This window comes from Capsella rubella, unplaced genomic scaffold, assembly GCF_000375325.1.
Source record: "Capsella rubella cultivar Monte Gargano unplaced genomic scaffold, Caprub1_0 scaffold_1, whole genome shotgun sequence".
Lineage (NCBI taxonomy): Eukaryota > Viridiplantae > Streptophyta > Magnoliopsida > Brassicales > Brassicaceae > Capsella > Capsella rubella.
Window position 1 is genome coordinate 18,615,101 of NW_006238923.1, and position 17,388 is coordinate 18,632,488.

The 17,388-nt window shown below is 39.1% G+C and overlaps 5 protein-coding genes and 1 non-coding gene across 6 annotated transcripts; 3 read left to right on the plus strand and 3 right to left on the minus strand.

Annotated features, from left to right (window-relative positions):
- Window positions 1-52: 52 nt before the first annotated feature.
- LOC17896825 (sodium/calcium exchanger NCL) lies at window positions 53-3,220 on the plus strand. Its single transcript, XM_006307024.2, has 7 exons — window positions 53-666; window positions 1,162-1,347; window positions 1,465-1,646; window positions 1,753-1,898; window positions 2,002-2,281; window positions 2,372-2,686; window positions 2,776-3,220. The coding sequence occupies exons 1-7, from the start codon at window positions 267-269 to the stop codon at window positions 3,022-3,024; spliced, it is 1,758 nt and encodes a 585-aa protein (XP_006307086.1). The 5' UTR covers window positions 53-266; the 3' UTR covers window positions 3,025-3,220.
- Window positions 3,221-3,599: 379 nt separating this feature from the next.
- Window positions 3,600-3,673, plus strand: TRNAI-UAU. Its single transcript has one exon. It is a non-coding gene; the product is annotated as a tRNA-Ile (tRNA).
- Window positions 3,674-5,081: 1,408 nt separating this feature from the next.
- On the minus strand, window positions 5,082-7,235 carry LOC17898478 (transcription factor TCP3). Its single transcript, XM_006304922.2, has 2 exons — window positions 5,487-7,235; window positions 5,082-5,401 (listed from the first exon to the last, which is right to left on the minus strand). Exon 1 carries the CDS (start codon window positions 6,747-6,749, stop codon window positions 5,550-5,552), a length of 1,200 nt encoding a protein of 399 aa, XP_006304984.1. The 5' UTR covers window positions 6,750-7,235; the 3' UTR covers window positions 5,082-5,401; window positions 5,487-5,549.
- A 2,167-nt stretch (window positions 7,236-9,402) lies between these two features.
- Window positions 9,403-11,631, minus strand: LOC17900923 (malate dehydrogenase 1, mitochondrial). Its single transcript, XM_006305208.2, has 7 exons — window positions 11,291-11,631; window positions 10,982-11,155; window positions 10,555-10,723; window positions 10,317-10,378; window positions 10,076-10,197; window positions 9,872-9,989; window positions 9,403-9,785 (listed from the first exon to the last, which is right to left on the minus strand). Exons 1-7 carry the CDS (start codon window positions 11,531-11,533, stop codon window positions 9,648-9,650), a joined length of 1,026 nt encoding a protein of 341 aa, XP_006305270.1. The 5' UTR covers window positions 11,534-11,631; the 3' UTR covers window positions 9,403-9,647.
- Window positions 11,632-11,973: 342 nt separating this feature from the next.
- LOC17897597 (UBP1-associated protein 2C) lies at window positions 11,974-15,227 on the minus strand. The gene is made up of 2 exons (XM_006307554.2): window positions 13,863-15,227; window positions 11,974-13,206 (listed from the first exon to the last, which is right to left on the minus strand). Exon 1 carries the CDS (start codon window positions 15,132-15,134, stop codon window positions 13,866-13,868), a length of 1,269 nt encoding a protein of 422 aa, XP_006307616.1. The 5' UTR covers window positions 15,135-15,227; the 3' UTR covers window positions 11,974-13,206; window positions 13,863-13,865.
- Window positions 15,228-15,373: 146 nt separating this feature from the next.
- On the plus strand, window positions 15,374-17,285 carry LOC17898153 (inner centromere protein). Its single transcript, XM_006305046.2, has 6 exons — window positions 15,374-15,522; window positions 15,652-16,025; window positions 16,111-16,163; window positions 16,336-16,373; window positions 16,453-16,870; window positions 16,961-17,285. Exons 1-6 carry the CDS (start codon window positions 15,509-15,511, stop codon window positions 17,183-17,185), a joined length of 1,122 nt encoding a protein of 373 aa, XP_006305108.1. The 5' UTR covers window positions 15,374-15,508; the 3' UTR covers window positions 17,186-17,285.
- Window positions 17,286-17,388: the final 103 nt, after the last annotated feature.

A 17,388-nucleotide genomic window follows, 5' to 3' on the forward strand; every position in this document is an offset into this window, starting at 1 on the left:
CATCTTCACCGGTGAGTAAATCAAATCGCCATCTTCCCCCAAAAAAACTGCCCCACACGACTTACACACATACACACAACTTTAGTCTCATCTCTTTTTATTTATTTATTTATCCCAACTATATATTCGTATATACATACTCATCCACAAAGCTCCACTGATTGATCTCTCTCTCTCTCTCTCTCTCTCTCTCCCATGAACGTCCTCCTTTGATTTGTGTTGCTCATTTACCTTTTTTTTGTTGTTTTCTTCTTTCGGAATCAATCATGAGGTTCAGATCTCTCATCTCTCTCCTCTTCCTTCTCTTCTTCACTACATCTGCTTACGCTAGATTCGTCGCCGTTCGTCCCTCTTCCGCCGGTCTTATCTCCGATGGAATCGACGGCGGTCGAAATCTCGCCGGTTCCGGATCCGTTATCAAGACGGTTGTTTCCGCGGAAGAGGAGAAAGAGGAAGCTTGTGAACAGACCTACGGGTTTATGCCGTGTACTAAGACGGCGCTCGGGAACGTGTTTCTGATTTTGGTTTATGGGTTTCTCATGTTCACTGCTGCCACTTATCTCTCTGCCGGAAGTGAGCTTCTTCTTGAGATCCTTGGCCCTGGAATTGTCGGTGGTTTGTTCCTTCCCATGCTCGGCGCCCTCCCTGACGCTATGCTTATTATGGGTATGTCTCTAATGTTTTTTTCTTGAACTCTTTTTGAATAATTTGAAAATTTCGAATTTTAGATCGTAGAGGTTTCATATCCTTCGATCTATACAGTGTCATGCTTGTGTGCGAGTTTTGCGAGAAAATGAGATTGGGAATTGAAATTTATTTGGGTGAGAAAAGGTGAATTTTTTTTTTTTTGCTCTAATTGAAATTCGAGTGAGTTAGGTAGAGAACGAAGAAAAACAAAAGTGAACATTTGTTAGGTTCTGAGGATCAAAATAGTGAAACGAGGAGGATCCAATGATGGCAACCGATGAAATTTAGAACTTGTCACCTTGTGCTTTTTAATCAAAAATCTTTTTTTTTTTTTTTTTTTTGGTGTGAAGTTATTATCTTTGCTTTTTCTTCTTGATGGGTCTTTATTTATTTGTTGGTGTTTCTCTGGATTTGTATCAGCGACTGAGTTTCTTTGGTTATAAGTTAGATAACAATGTCTGTTGGCTTTCACAGTGTCTGGACTTTCTGGAGACGCGGCAACTGCTCAAAGCCAAGTCTCTGTGGGTATGGGTTTGCTCGCTGGCTCCACCGTTATGCTTCTCACTGTTATCTGGGGAACTTGCACTGTGGTTGGCAAGTGTGACCTTCGAGATACAATTGCTGTAAACAACCAAGACACCAAACGCTTCAGTCTTAAAGGTAACAAGGAAATGTTTTTTAGTTTCAATGTTTCTTCAGTCTTTGATAAACTCACAGAAAGTGAAAATGAAAATTAGTACTTTTGCTTTACTTATTGCTCTTTTACTCTGTTTGTAGATTCTGGTGTAACTGTTGATGTTTGGACCAGCTATGCTGCAAGAATAATGGCTATATCCGTCATTCCATTTGTCATTGTCCAGCTTCCGCAGATGTTGGGCTCAACATCTGGAAGACACTTGTCTGTGTTGGTTGCTCTAGTTATATCGGTTCTTATGTTAATCTCTTACTGTGTATATCAGGTAACATCAAATTTTCTGGACAGAAGCTCTAAGAAAGTATCCATTGGACTGATGGATTTATACATTGTGTTTGTGTGATAATTATTCCTGGTATGATGATATCTAGGTCTTCCAACCATGGATCCAAAGGAGACGGCTTGCTTTCGCAAAGCACAAGCATGTTATATCAGGAATCCTAAAGCACTTGAAACAACATGCTTTGGGAAGGCTTCTTGATGATGAAGGTCAGCCTGATGAACATGTCATTCGAAGGTAAGTCATTGTTTCCTTACATGGAGAAATCAACAATTTTCTAGACACTTTTGACTTTACTCATTTTCACCTTGTGCTCTTGTTTATCTGTTTATAATATTAGGTTGTTTGAGACTATTGATGCTAACAAGGACGGGCACTTATCAGCGGCTGAACTAAAGGCGCTTATTATTGGGATCAGCTTTGAGGAGATTGATTTTGACAAGGACGATGCTGTGGGAAAAGTTCTCCAAGATTTTGATAAGACTCTCGATGAGCAAGTTGATCAAGACGAGTTTGTACGTGGCATTAAACATTGGCTCCTCCAGGCAATGGGAACTGCTGGCCCAGCTGGTCCTGATGCTGGTCCTCGAACGATGAAATTCCTCGACCATTTCCATGTGGTATAGAAACTGTTGAAATCCTCTCTGAACACACTTGGTCACAAAATGTCTCTAAATTAATTATATGGCAAATAACCTCGTTTTTTGCAGCAAACAAAGAGAGAGCATACTCTGTTGGGAGATAATGAAAATGGTGAGAACGAAGAGGAAGGGGGTGAGGTTGCAGACCCAAAATGGATCACGATTAAAGCAGCTCTGCTGCTACTCTTGGGAGCTGCCATTGCAGCTGCATTTGCAGATCCTTTAGTCGACACTGTTAACAACTTCTCTGCAGCCACAGGGATCCCATCTTTCTTCATTTCCTTCATCGCTTTGCCTTTAGCAACCAATTCAAGTGAAGCCGTGTCTGCCATCATCTTCGCTTCCCGCAAAAAGATCAGAACTGCCTCATTAACTTTCTCCGAGGTCTGTAACCATACATCTTATATCTTTCTGCCTAGCTATCCTACCTAAACTAAATACCTGTTTTTTAATGTTTTTTTGTTTGCTTGCAGCTATGTGGTGGAGTGACAATGAACAACATTCTGTGTCTCTCGGTGTTCTTAGCAATCGTCTACCTTCGAGGACTAACATGGAACTTCTCATCAGAAGTGTTAGTGATTCTCATAGTATGTCTCGTGATGGGAAGTTTTGCGAGTTTCCGCACAACTTATCCTCTTTGGACATGTTTCATAGCTTACTTGCTTTACCCATTCTCATTGGGTCTGGTTTATATTCTTGATTACTGGTTTGGCTGGTCGTAGAGATGACACTCTGTTCAAAGAGTTTGTTCACATGAGTGAGATTCTTCTAGCGTGGTTTCTTTTCTTCTCTTTATGTTTATGGATTTAAGAGTGTAAAAACTTAACGGTAAATCCTGAGATTTGTCAGTGTTTTATGTATTGAATTGAAAACACAAGTCTTATATAAGCTAATATTATATTTCATGTTTATTCTGTATGTATGCTTCTTCTACAACTTCATCACTGTCCCCTTTTTTACTCCCTCCCTCACAGTTTTACTAATGGATGTTCTGAACCTCTCTGGTATTGAACCAAGAATAAGTTTCTTGTACTCAGTCATTATATTTAGAGGTTAAACTTTGTTAATTTTTTTCGGAAAAAAAAGAAACGATCAAACCAACTTATGACGAGCTACTTTGCTGCTGCTGTATGAATCTGATACTTGCCTTCGATGTCACCTCTTTCGATTCAATAACAGCATAGTCACTTAGTCAAATCCAATTTGGGTGTTGGCACAAAAAAAAAACTCAGTCGTGTGCATCAACGATGAATTGTTTTTGGATTCATTATGTACAAAGGTATTATCATATCGTCAAGGTCCCGTAGCTCAGTTGGTTAGAGCGTTGGTCTTATGAGCCGAAGGTCGCGGGTTCGAGCCCCGCCGGGACCATATTTGCTTTCTTTATTATTTTCAATCGGATGTCATTGAACCCAAAAGATCTAAAAACTCTAACCTTGAAGTTACAGGAGCACCCAACCCAAAGTCTTTTTTTTTGGAGCGAATTGGCAATTGTTTCATTCTTTGAAATTTTCACCAATTTGACAAAGTTTAAACTAAGTATGGAAGAAATAGAATGAAGAAACAGCTGTAAACCTAGAGATCTGACAAGAGGAAGAGAGGGGACCATTCTCTAAAGGTGACAACCTTTTTCCCCATTTTGGTTACATCCTTTTCTTACACTTTGCTATCCTTTTTATTATTACTCTTATTGAGTGAGTCCCATGTCCATCCATGTCTTCTTCAACATGCTTCCCCCCTTTTTAATTACACATCCCAAAATCATACAATAGATGGTTCACACCTCACTAATCTCTCACATAAACCAGATTCATTCTTCAAGAGCTCCATGTATATACTGTATATCTTCATTCATCAGTAGGTGAAGGAAAAAGAACTACATTTTTTTTGCAAAAGTTGAAATTGATATAGTTTTGAGTATACACACATTTGATAAAAAGAATCAGAGGCTTTCTATATATCTTCCTTTTTCCTTTAATTTTGGTGCAATATACCGTACTTGAAGGATGTATAGCCACTACTTCCTATCTCATCTTATCACATCACATGTAAAGTGTTGCTTACTTTGTAAAAGCTTCTCCAAATTATATTCATCTCTGTATATATACAAATTATACCAAGAAATCGCATACTTATCTTAAAAGAAAATGAATTAAGTCTTCTTTGAACTTCCTTCATTTAGACCAACAAGGGTGTCTTCATGTACTAATCTAAATGTCCTATTCTTTTTTGCTAATTAAAGGCTATATCACACTCAAGTTTGGTGGATCTCCTACACTCTTGTTTAAGTATGTGTCATTGACACTAGACATCAAATTCTCTTTTACTCTTTTTCATAAAATATTGAAATCTAGTAGAGCTGCACACCAAATAAAAAACCATTTTTCTGATTTATACCAAGTTCCAGAACTAGCATCCACTAAATAAAAATTTAAAAATAAACCCATCATTCTAACTTCTAAATTCTAAACTCCAAAAGAAGCAACACATGCAAACTCTGTCTATTGAAAAGGACTCATCATCTATGGGGCCAAAAAGAAGAGACTAAAACAAACACAAGAGAAATGATATGTTCCAAATTCTCTTTGCCTGAAAACAAAAGAAAGTTGATTGGAAAATAAAATTGAAAAACAATACTTCTCTAATGGAACAAGCTATAACCAGACAATGTGATGTATCATGATCATGTACATGGATAGAGATAGTACTGTTCCTCTTTGGGATTGGCAAGGAAAAAAGCAGAGATATTTCTTGAGTAAAGCAATAAATCCACATGGAATAAAGGGCAAAAGCTTGAGACTTTAGCTTCAAGTGGGGTTAAAGGTTTCCAACACAAGAGCATAAGCAAACGAACAATTAATTTAGAACAACAACAAAAACAAGTTATACAACAAACAAGATGTGAGCTCATGTAGCTAGAGCTAAACAAGAAAGTTTTAATATTGATACAAGATGATGAACTCAAACTAACAAATGCTTGGACTTTAGAAGAAGAGAAACTTGAAACTGTTGATCAGGTCTGTTTCTCTATTCTCCTATTCGATATCCAAAACGCACAAAGACGAGAACACATTCCCTATCCCACGCAATTGAAGCTCCCTGCAACATTAACAAGAATACTAGTTAACAATTTGATGTAAAGAACAAAACTTTCAGAGATGGATGTTTTGGAAAAACTTCAAACCTTGGAATAGGACAAGAAACCATTTGTGTTACACGATCTTTTTTGTGATTTTGGAACTCTGTTTTAATGGCGAGAATCAGATGAAGCAGAGGACGGTTTGTTGTCGCCGCCTTGCTCCTCTTGTTCCCCCTGAAACCGTGCTGGTATGCGAAAACCACCGGAGAATTCACCACTTGATGCAAACGCAATGCCTGGTATAGCTGATTGGTGAATCCCCGTAGGAACATGGTAAGGATGATGATGATGGTGGAGATCGTCAGTGGTCATGGACTGAGGATGATGATGATGATGGTGAGGATCAAACCAAGCACGGATCATAGGTGTGTTAATGGACTGAAGGGGACCCCTCTGAGATAAAAGCTGACTTTGGTGGCTGTAAACTGGCTGAAACGACGACGGAGAAGCAAACACAAATCCTCCTCCTCCTCCGGCGGTATCAGCTGCTCCACCGTTGTTCCACGTCACCAGTCTCTGTATCTTTCCAAATTCCGGTAACTGGTGATTCTGGTCCCAGCTCGCCGTTGATGAGTCAAACCCTAATGGATTGCTCTGGCCGGAGAAGAGAACAGGCTCTGTTTGATCAGCAAAAGGTGGACCATTTTGGAAAGATTGAAGCGAGAGACGAAGAAGATCTTGGTTTTGTGTAGTAGCTCGTGACGGCGGCTGCTGATGATAGCTCTGTTGCGTTGAAGCTACCGGAAAAAACGACTTTATGGTATCAGCAATCGAATCAGAGTCCATCGACGCCGGAAGAAAACTCGATTCGTTGTCTTCTTCTCCGATTTGATGATGATGCTCTGTTTCTTCGTGGTGCGGCGGAGGTAGTGGCGGCTGCGGAGGAATTAAAGTTTTGGTTTTTCTGGGTTTAGCGTTTGCAGCAGCGGCGTGTTGACGGAGAGCATCGGCGGGATCCCAAGGAGGAAGCTCAGCGAGATCATCAATGGCGGATTTAGCTTTCTTAATAAGCCAATCAACGGCTTTGCTCGGCCGATCAAAACCAAGTCTATCCTGAACATCGTAGAACTGAATCGCCGTCGGAGCTGAGAGTCTAACGCGCCGGTCACGTGGTCCTTTCGCCGTACAGACTTTGCTGTGCCTGTCTTTTCTCCCTGTTGACCGAACAATGTGACCTCCTTGCACCTCCACGATCTCGCCGCAACCACCACCGTTCTCCGCCGCCGTATTAAACGCTGATTGGTTGTGTCTCATCTCGAGAAGAGGAGGCGGCGACGGAGAGTCTACTAAATGGTGGTTCGCTGCCATTGATGAAGCATACTGTTGAAATTCAAGGTCGTTGATGGTGGTGGTTGGGTTATGACGACGGCGACGACGGCGGTCGTTAACCGCCGAGGAATCCAGAGTCGTTCGTTGTTATTCAATTCAACATCATGCTTCTCTCTCTCTATCCTCCCAAAACCTAAACTCGCCACCAAATCAACAATTACTTCAGAGATGAAGAAGAAGAAGAAGAAGAAGAAATCGAATTTGTAGACTAACCCATAACTGAATTTTCAGTCTTTTGGTGTAAAGATTACTTCTTTAAAAGAAGAAAAGAAAAGGTTTGGTGTGTATTGTGAAAGAGAGAATTGAAGAAGGAGACCAAACAAAACAGATAAGCAAAGCAAAAAGAGAGAAAGAGAAGTTGTGGAAATTGACTAATCGAGAGAGAACCCAAGGAAAGAAGAAAAAAAAGAGAGAAGCTTTTCTCGGGAAAATTTACAGTAACGGTTAAAAAAAAAAAGGAAGAGAGAGAGAGAGAGAGAGAGAGAGAGACAAGTTACTGTACATTGGGGTTTGGGGAAGAAGAAGAGAGTGTTTGTCTGGTCATAAAAAGAGCTTCTCTGTAATCTCTCATCACCACCACCTGCGCTTTTCTCTGCTTTTTCTTTTTTTTTTGAAATGTCTACTGTTAAGATTTTGTCAAATTCGTATTTTACATGGTATTATTATAGCCTAATAGACATTTGATTATTATATGATTAGCTATATACTAAGTTACATCATAATGGTCAAGTATAAACAACTATTTTTAAAAATTTTGGTTGATGAAAATATTAAATAAAGCTTTGTTGGAGAGTTGGAGACACTAATAATTGGGCATTAGTATAATAAACTAAATTTTGATTGTCTTTTTTCTACTTTCTTTTTCAAGTAAACAAATACATACAACTTTTATTTCCACAGCCAGATTTGTATTGGGTTTAGAGGTGTTACAACCTGTAAAATCCGTATGATTCGACGGAATCAATTTGGAAACAAATGTATAAAACAGCTTTGTCGATGTTCCTATCCACAATTTGTTCTCAGAATTCACAATGCTGTTTATATATATACCAAAATGTCATTAAATATGAGGTGTGGTTTATAAATGCATTTCCAACACTCTTATTGTATAACTTTTTATCTTTTGCCATATTATATTGTCACCTAACTAAAAATGATATTTCTAACCACTTCTCTCAATTATAAACCGAGTCATATCCTATTGATATAATACCCGTATATTTACACCTACGAATTTGTATGAAAATATGAGATAATGTTTATTCATCTTTGATCAAATAATGACAATTGCTCAGACAGAAATAAATGTTTTTTTTTTTGTTTTGGATTGCAACTACGCTACAAGTGTTACAGACTCTACAAGAGAATTACGAATATAGCCTTTAAGTTAATAATAATGTCTTCGATCGGATTGTTGTGTGTGTCAGTAAGTACACTCCCCGTCACCCTCACATACTCATTCCCACTTATCTCACTCCCCTTTTTTTTTTTTTTGTAAATTTATTTCTTTTTTTCTTACAAGCAAACAAAAAACAATGTTTTCTCAACTTGTAAATTTTATTTTGTTTTTCCATTTTTTCGTAACAAAATAAATTAAATTATGGTGAAAATTCCATAAAATCATTCGTCCATTCCATTTCAGAAATTATCAGTTTTGTACTTGTCATTTTCAGGGCAAAGAAATAAACAATTTCATTTCTTTTAATTGGTGATGAGAGTTAGATAGAAGTGAGCTTCCTCAAACGTGACCGTTCTTAATTTTGTCTTAAAATTGATATTTGAAGTGAGAGAGAGAGGTGAAGATATTGGATCTGTTTGTTTGGTCGCTATAAGTTGGCTCAGCGGTTAAAATTTTGAATAACAATAAAAATGTTGCGTCTGCTGTTGCCGGCTTGCCGCAACTGCACGCGGTGACCAAACGAACACACTAACACGAAATTGCACTAAACGGATTATTATTAGAGTTAATGAGTCCTCCTATATATATATATTATTTAATTTTGACATCATGAGTCCTCCTATAATAGGGTCGTATACATAAAGGAAGTACACAAAAGAATAAAGGAATATATATATATATATATATCTTAAAAAATCATAAATCGAGGCTTAGTTATATTATAGTTTACATGAAATAGGTGTATAGAAAGGACGATCATCGTGGATCATCTATTGATAATCATTTTTTGCAATTTTAGAGTTAAAAGCAAATAAAGACGTACGAATGTTGAGGGATGATGATAAAAATTGAAAATGCATGTGCCATTTGTAAAAAGCGAAAGGACGATGCATGCTTTAGTTCAGTTTTCTGGTACCCTTTTTGTCGAGAGATAGATATGTTTTTGTCGTTTTTTATGTAACTGTAGAAAATAAAAGTCACAACAACAATAACTGCGATGGAAACTTATTGAGGAGGATATGGTCTGAAACTGAGATGAGAAAGAGACAACCATGACTGGGCCTTATTTCCAACATTAGATTGACAAAGTCCATGAAGCTGGAATTGGAGTTAAGGCCCATCGTCAACCTTGTGTTGTTGGAAAGGTCGACTGGTCCCGAGAGTTAAAATCTTGTTGGAGGATACTCTTTACCTTTTCCTTGTTTACACTAACAAGGATAAACAGCTCACCCATGGTAACACCACACCAATGATCTCTCTTTGTTCATAAAAAACGAAAGTCACATGGTTCCAAAAGGAAGAAAAATATCATAGCTTGACATGTTAAGTTTTTCTGTGTTTGGTGATGAACCAAAATAGCCTTATGGTTCACTAGTGGACGCACAAACATGGATTTTTATTGGTACAACCCGATGAAGGAAGATGAGGCAACTCTAGCTGGAAAATTGGAAAAATTATCGACTCAACTCGGTCTTTAATTACTGGTTGGCAAACTTGACTCCCTTTTCGATGGAGGATTTGAGTTCTGGCTTCAATGCTTCCAAGCCTTCCTTCTCAAAGTCTGAGAGTGGTCCCAAGTCAAGAACCTCCTCCACACCGTTCTTCCCCAACCTCACCTGAATCATTATCAAACCAACACATTCATCAATGGAGTCATGAGAAAGTAGGATGTGTCTGTTTAATGCTAAGTTTTGAGGATTACCTTTGAGGCAAAGAAAGGAAGCTCGGTGATTGTGGATTGCACGTATGAGCATTCAACAACATCAGGAACACCATTGAGTCCTTTCAAGCATGCATCAGCGAATAAGGCTCCAGCATAGCTGTGAAATTTTTTCAAAAGTTAAGTTAGAATCACGAAACTTTTACCAAGTGCGAATAATTATGAAAAAAATAGTATAATACTTACGCCATTGACAATGTAGCTGACCCTTTTCCTGCCTTTGCCTCCACGACTTCTGTACCTCCATCTTGGGTACGCTTAGTAAGGGCGGTTAGAACATCACCAGATAAGTTGGCTTGAGGAGTGGCCTACATGTTTACAAACAGAGAAACTTGAGTCGAACTGAGCTAAACCATGGTAGCAGAAAGAGGACATTCAATATCCAACACCCAACCACAATCTGAGTAGAGAGGAAGTGAGAGATAACCTGAGAGAAGAGAGGAAGAATTGTAACCCCAGCATGACCACCAATCACTGGAACATTAACTTCTGCAAACACAAAGAAGTATTCACATTAAAGCCTCAGGCTTGGCATTCTATTTTTCAGGATAAGACAGTATAGTGCTATAGTGTAAAGACAAAAACCCTTGAACACAGCTCATGAGATGAACACATTTTGAAACAAAACTTATGAATACAAGAGGTGAAAAGGCATCTACACAAACCTGCAACAGGGACATTTGCCTTTCCAGCATAGAAAGTCTTGGCCCTGACAACGTCAAGAGTGGTAACACCAAACAATTTCTTTTCATCGTACATACCAGCCTTCTTAAATATCTCAGCGGCAATAGGAACAGTGGAGTTCACAGGGTTGCTGATCATATTAATAAGTGCCTGAATCAACAAAAGAGTAGCTCCAGAGGTCAGTCATTTGATGGAAACCAAATTTAGCAGAACAAAAGGGCGACATTGTAAACCTAAAAGTCAACAATCTTGGGGAAGTGAGGGCAAATTCACTATCTAAAACAATTTAGACCTAAACACCAAACAATTATTTTAAGAGCTATGTAAGATCATGCTCTTGGTATACTATGGCAAATGATCCAATGGAAAAGATAAAATCTGAAATGCAATGTAATAGCGTAGGCTTACATGTGGGCAGTACTTGGCGATGGCAGTGCAAAGGTTCTTGACAATTCCAGCATTAATGTTGAAGAGATCGTCACGGGTCATACCAGGCTTCCTTGGTACACCAGCTGGAATGATAACGAGATCAGCTCCTTCGAGAGCTTTGGCCAAGTTATCATCGCCCATGTATCCAACAACCTATATCAAAAAGAAAAAGTCAATCTCACATGAACGACATTAATCCAATGAGAGTATAGTGAAGAATTAACGAATCTAATAAAGGGAAGATGATAAATCTGAGGGAATCTGAGAGACTGCAAAAAAAGGGATTACCTCAGATCTGGTGTTGATGTGACCGACATCAGCGGCAACTCCAGGAGTGTTAGCGATATCGTAGAGGGAGAGAGAAGAGACAAGGGGATTAAGCTTCATAAGAAGAGCAAGAGGCTGACCGATACCACCGGCGGCACCAAGGATGGCGACTTTTCGCTCGGGGACGGATCCGGAAGAGAAGCTACGGCGAATAACCGCCTGCTTCGCGGAGGCAGAAGATCGGACGAGCATAGATCTGAACATTTTCGGGGATGAATCTAGGGTTTACTGAGTCGAGCCTACGAAAATGCCTCTTTTTAAGATTATGTGGTGCGAACGAAGCTGGGCGAGACACTCGAGGGATACTTGATGATGATATATATACCACCTCTTTACTTTTAATGCTTTCAACTCTTTTTTTGGAATTTAATTCTCTCTATAAGCTTTTTGATTTTTATCTAAGGAAATATATCTCCCCATTTTGTAGCTTTTAACCGTATTGGATACCTGTTTATTTCAAATTTAATCAGATTTTTTTTTGGGTCTCTCAACTAAACAAGAAAATTAACCCATTCAATACATGAAAAACAAGGATTACCTCTTAAACAAAGATGTGTAATTACTTTTAAACCCAGTAAAAATGAATAGAAAGCTCCAAATTAGAGATCACTACATTCACAGCTTTAGAAAAGAAAAAACGAAAGTAGCAGTAGAAACACCACATTGATCGGTAATAATTTTGGTTACATTACAATTATGTCAATACACATTTTTTTTTGAAGAAGATGATTATATTATAGATGAAACGTACAAAAATGTAGCCCTATACACATCTATGGTTTACATGTTTAAAAAGAGTTTGTTTCGTTGTAGTCGTCATCCTCGTCCTCCTCACACAGCCCAAAGTTATTATGTAGCCCGCACCCACGAGGTTGCACCGGAAAATCTCCCAATAAGGACCAAATGAAATGTAAAACAAAAGACCAAGTGGTCATATACGTTAGTGTGATGAAAAATGATTTCTACTAACAATGACACACGACTAGTCTGTTTGTGGACAAGAAGTGAGATCAGATCAAAGTCTTTGTCTTCAGACCCAAGAGGACAAGAGAATATTTTATACCAATTTCTCGTAAATTGTGGACACCAAAGCAAGAACTGTCAAATATCAATAGCGGATATTTACCCAAACAAAGTCATTTTTTTAAGGAAAAAAAAAAAAAAAATCTTTGATAGAAAAACTCTTATCCCTTGATATACCACAAAGAATCAAATAGATTTGTTTATCATCTGAATCAAACAATGGCAACATCAGCTAACAAAAAACATACTCTTCAAGACACTTTTATCATGTCTGTATTTGACATGGATAGACAATGGGGCTTCCCATGTCTGATTTGAAATGATGAAAGGCAATAGAAGTTGCTCAGTATATCAAGCTGCTACAGCACATGTTCAGCACTTTCAACCTATGAATCAACCAGTCAACAATATGATCCACACAGCAAATCTTCCAGTGCCACTTTTGTTTATGTCAAGTAAAGGATTCTGTAGGTAGATTTTAACCAAAACGAATGTCCACAAAGATCACAGACAAGTATCTATGTTGTAGCAAAGACACAAAAGTAAAGGAGCATTAACCAGTACAAAGTAAAAAATTACACCAATATTATTAAAAACTCTCACTACTCTGACAAACAAAACCAATCTGCCGACTATGCCTATGAAAGAAAAAAAATACAGGATGATATCCTAGTCTATAATCAGTCATAGAGCAACTAGGCATTTCATACGCCAAGACACATTCAGATCAAGTGCAGAGAGAGAGAGAGAGAGATATCAAATCAGCAATACATTCATCAATCCAGAGATTTTAAAGAGGCTGCAATCAGGAAATCACCATTAAGCACAAAAAGCATCTTCTCCCTGTCACAAACCTGAATCAAACATCCATTCACAACTCAAGTTGGTCATTAGACAAACAAGTCACTTCTCAAGAAAAATTATACTTTAAGCAGAAAAGAAGAACTCCCCAGCAATGTATGGGAACCAATGGACAATGTTATGCACCCAAGCATACTTTTGAAGGTAACTAAAAGTAAATATGAGAGGAACTGAAGGCTAATGATGATGATGACGATGGTTGCAGAAAGCCAGAAAAAGTAACAGCATAAGATAACTTATCTATAAAGCCAAAGCAGATGAAGAGAATCAAATGTACTAATGACTAATATAACTGTAGTTTACCCAGCTATTCACCAGAAAAGGGTTCAAGGCGCGACTTTTCTGGTTATCTGCTGTGAGTAACAAAGTAAACACATGAATTCATGCTAACAACATAATCAGGCATTGCATCATCAAGTAACCACCCAACGCAAGCAACTAGCCCAAAGCAGACAATTAAGAAAGAAAAAAAACAAAGGAATTCCTAGCATACAAAATCACTAAAGGCACAACAACAGACAAAAACAACTTTGCAAAAACAAGTGAAGAATATGTCAAAATGCAAGGACCATGCACATGCAACAAAACAAAAAAAGCTGCCACTAGCAAGGTAAAGCCAAAAGAATGATAGAAGGAAGAATCGTCTCACCGCTCAGTAATTTGGTGGAACATTGGGGTACATTCCTCCAAGAGGAACTCTTGGCACCGGAGAGGAACCAACAGGCTGATGTTGTCCAGGATATGCTGACGCTGATGAATGTCCATAGTGCCCACTCTCTGGATAACCACCACCAGACATCGAACTGGGTGGCATTCTATACGCCCCACTTCCAGAACCAGGCCCATAACCACCACCAGAAACGCCCATTGATCCTGCACCAAGACCACCATAACCCCCAGTTCCTGCACCACCGTATGCACTGTAATGACCACCATATGCCCCTCCATAGGCACCTGCTCCACCAGCAGCAGCAACACCCATTGAAGACGGTGTGGAATTCATGTGATGCGGTGCTTGTCCTCCTGAATATCCACCATAACCACCCAGCCCACCAGGTCCACCGTGACCACCACCAGCTACACCATAAGGTCCAGGAGGAGGAACCATACCCATTCCATCACCATGACCATGACCATGTCCAACCCCAGCACCACCATCTTGACCTGGTGGCTTTCCTTTCTTACCGTCAATAGCCAATTTACACTGCAAATTCTTTCCATCAACCACCTTCATAGGTTCAGCAAGTGCAGCCTGAGCACCTTCTGCAGTCTTGTAAACAAACAGCGCAAAACCCCTTGATTTACCAGTGATTTTATCAAAACCCAAAGGACCTTCCTCAATATCCCCATAAGCCAAAAACTGATTCAATAACCTATCCGCCGGCATATCAAACGGCACATTCGCCACATAAATCTTCCTCATCGATATGTCTGAAACATGTGAGTTCGTGGTACCTTGATTCCCAGCCGCCGCAAGCTGCGTAACCGTAACGCGCCCATCAATCTTCTTAGACGGCTCTTTCAAAGCAAGCAGAGCCCCATCAACATGCTTAAAAGTAACGAAACCATACCCTTTGGATTTAGCAGTAACCTTATCGAGAATCACAATAGCTTCTTCAAGATCTCCGTAATTGGAGAAAAGCGAACGAAGACCTTCCGTCGTTGTCTCCGCCGCGAGTCCACGGATGAAGAGCTTCCTCTGAGAGATATCGGAATCCGCGGTTGATCTAACGATTTCTAGGACATCTGGATGCCGCACAATAGCTTCCTGCAGGATATCGAGAAGCTGATCAGTAGAGAACCGCTCGATAATCTTCCTCGCGTCTTGTGGCATCAATCGAGACGAAACAGCGCCGATGACACCGTCGTTTAGCATCCCGATTCCATTATCATCGAGCTTTCGTTTCTTCAACATATCCATGGTCGCCTAAAATCCTTAACCCTAGTCCGAGTTTGAGAGAGCGGTACACGAAGAAGAGGAAAAAATAATAATCTGAGGAGAAAATAAAAGTCGGCGAGATAAATAAGAGAAGAGGGAAGATATGGTCATTTATAGACAATATTGGGCTTCATTAAGGCCCAATCAGTTAAGGCCCATTGATTGCCCACTAATGTTCCTTAATCCTTCATCTTCCTTATCTGTTTGGTTTACTCCCGCTCTCTCTCTCTCTCCTCTTCATCAATGGCTCTAGCCGGAAAGGTACTTTAGCGTCTGCGAAAACGAAAATAATTGGCCGGAGAAATTTCAGAACTTTATTTTAAAATTTTTGTCTCCGGTTTCATCTCCGTGCCGGAATGACGCAGCATTTGTGAGTGCTTCTCCTTTCTCAAGCTTTTTCATTTCATCTCATGATTTGAATTAAGCTACGAAATCACTTTGAATTTGGTGATGGGTTTGTGGTTTCATTGATTAATCGTTGAGATACTATTTTTGGCAGAGGTGTGTCGATGGAGATGAAATACCCATTTCAATCGATTCGTGCTCCAATCCGATGCGCTTGTTGGTTCCCAACTGCGATTTATTGGAATCTCAAAGAACCTATCTTTTCGAGAATATCCAATTCACTTGCTTCTTTGAATTCCATCAGACGATTTGAGTTGAAATCTGTAGGTTCATCATTTTGCAATGTGTTTGAGATTCATAGCAAAGAAGTCATTCCAAGTCATTTCGAGGTGAGAGCTAAGGATAAAGATACTGAAGCTGATAGTGAGAGTGATAGGAAGGTTATTAAAGAAGAGGAGAGGAGAAGAAAGATTGGATTAGCAAATAAAGGGAAGGTGCCATGGAACAAAGGAAGGAAACACACTGAAGGTAGAGAAAACAAAAAAAAAGAAGAGTTTTTTTTTTTATTCTCCTTGAGGCTTTGGGTGGTGAGTTTGATGCAATATCTTAACAGATACTCGAAGACGAATCAAGCAGGGAACAATCGAAGCTTTGAGAAACCCCAAGGTGAAGTCAAGTAAGATTCAATACAATTCAGGGACATTTTGTTGTGTAAATCTTCTATTGTTTACTCTGAGAAGAACCATGTGATGTGAAAGAAACAAAGCCAAACTCGCATGTCGTTACTGCATAGGTGAAATAAGTCTAAAGCTTTTTGTTTCTCTTCAATATTTTTCAGGTTCGCAAGAAGATGTCTGACCATCAACAACCGCACAGGTAGCTTTGTGAACTTATGAAGTGTAGATACACCACATTCAAGTTAGAAGCATATATAAGCTAAGTTTGTCTCTTGCAGTGATGAAACCAAGGAGAAGATAAGAGCTTCAGTGAAAAAAGTTTGGGCAGAACGGTCAAGATCTAAGCAATTAAAGGAGCAGTTCATGTCATCATGGTCAGAAAACATTGCAGAAGCTGCAAGAAAAGGTGGAAGTGGTGAAGTAGAACTCGAGTGGGACAGTTACCAAAGACTTAAACAAGAGTTTTCATCTGAGCAGCTTCAGTTAGCTGAAGAGAAAGCAAAAGCAAAGCAACAAACCAAGATGATAGCAAAACAAGCTGCGCAAGCCAGGACTGAGAAGATGAGGAGAGTTGCAGAAAGAAAGAAAGAACGTGAAGAAAAAGACAGGCGAGAAGGAAAGATTCGAAAGCCAAGACAGAAGAGGGAGAATCCAACCAGTGCTTCACGTTCTAAACTGAAGAAGAGACTAACAAAGGTAAAAAGAAAAACTACTACTCCGTTGATGTCTCTTACAAAACTAGAAAACGACTTGATGATTCTTTGGTTTAAATACATGACTTTCCAGATTCGGAAGAAGAAAACAAGTCTTGGTAAAATCGCTATTGGAACAGATAGGGTAGTTTCTGTTGCAGCTAAACTGGAGAAACTGGACCTGGAAGTGATAAGAAAAGAGAGAACAAGAGGGGACATCTCACTTGCTGATCAGATCCAAGCTGCCAAGAACCAACGAGGAACTGATGTTTTATTGAGATTTGGTCTTTATGCCATGAGTTCAATGGATTTTGATTAACTCTCTTCAATTCTAGTTTTTAGAGCTGTCTCTTTACTTCTTGTGCCACTAAATACTGAAATAAAGTGTTCGAAATAGATCAAGTGCTACGTTAGTTAGACTTTAACTGTCAGTCTCTCTGTTGCAAAGCAGAGTGACAAACTAAAGAACACTGACAGCAATAGTTTTAGTTCCGTATTGAAAAGCTCCTATACATGAAAAAC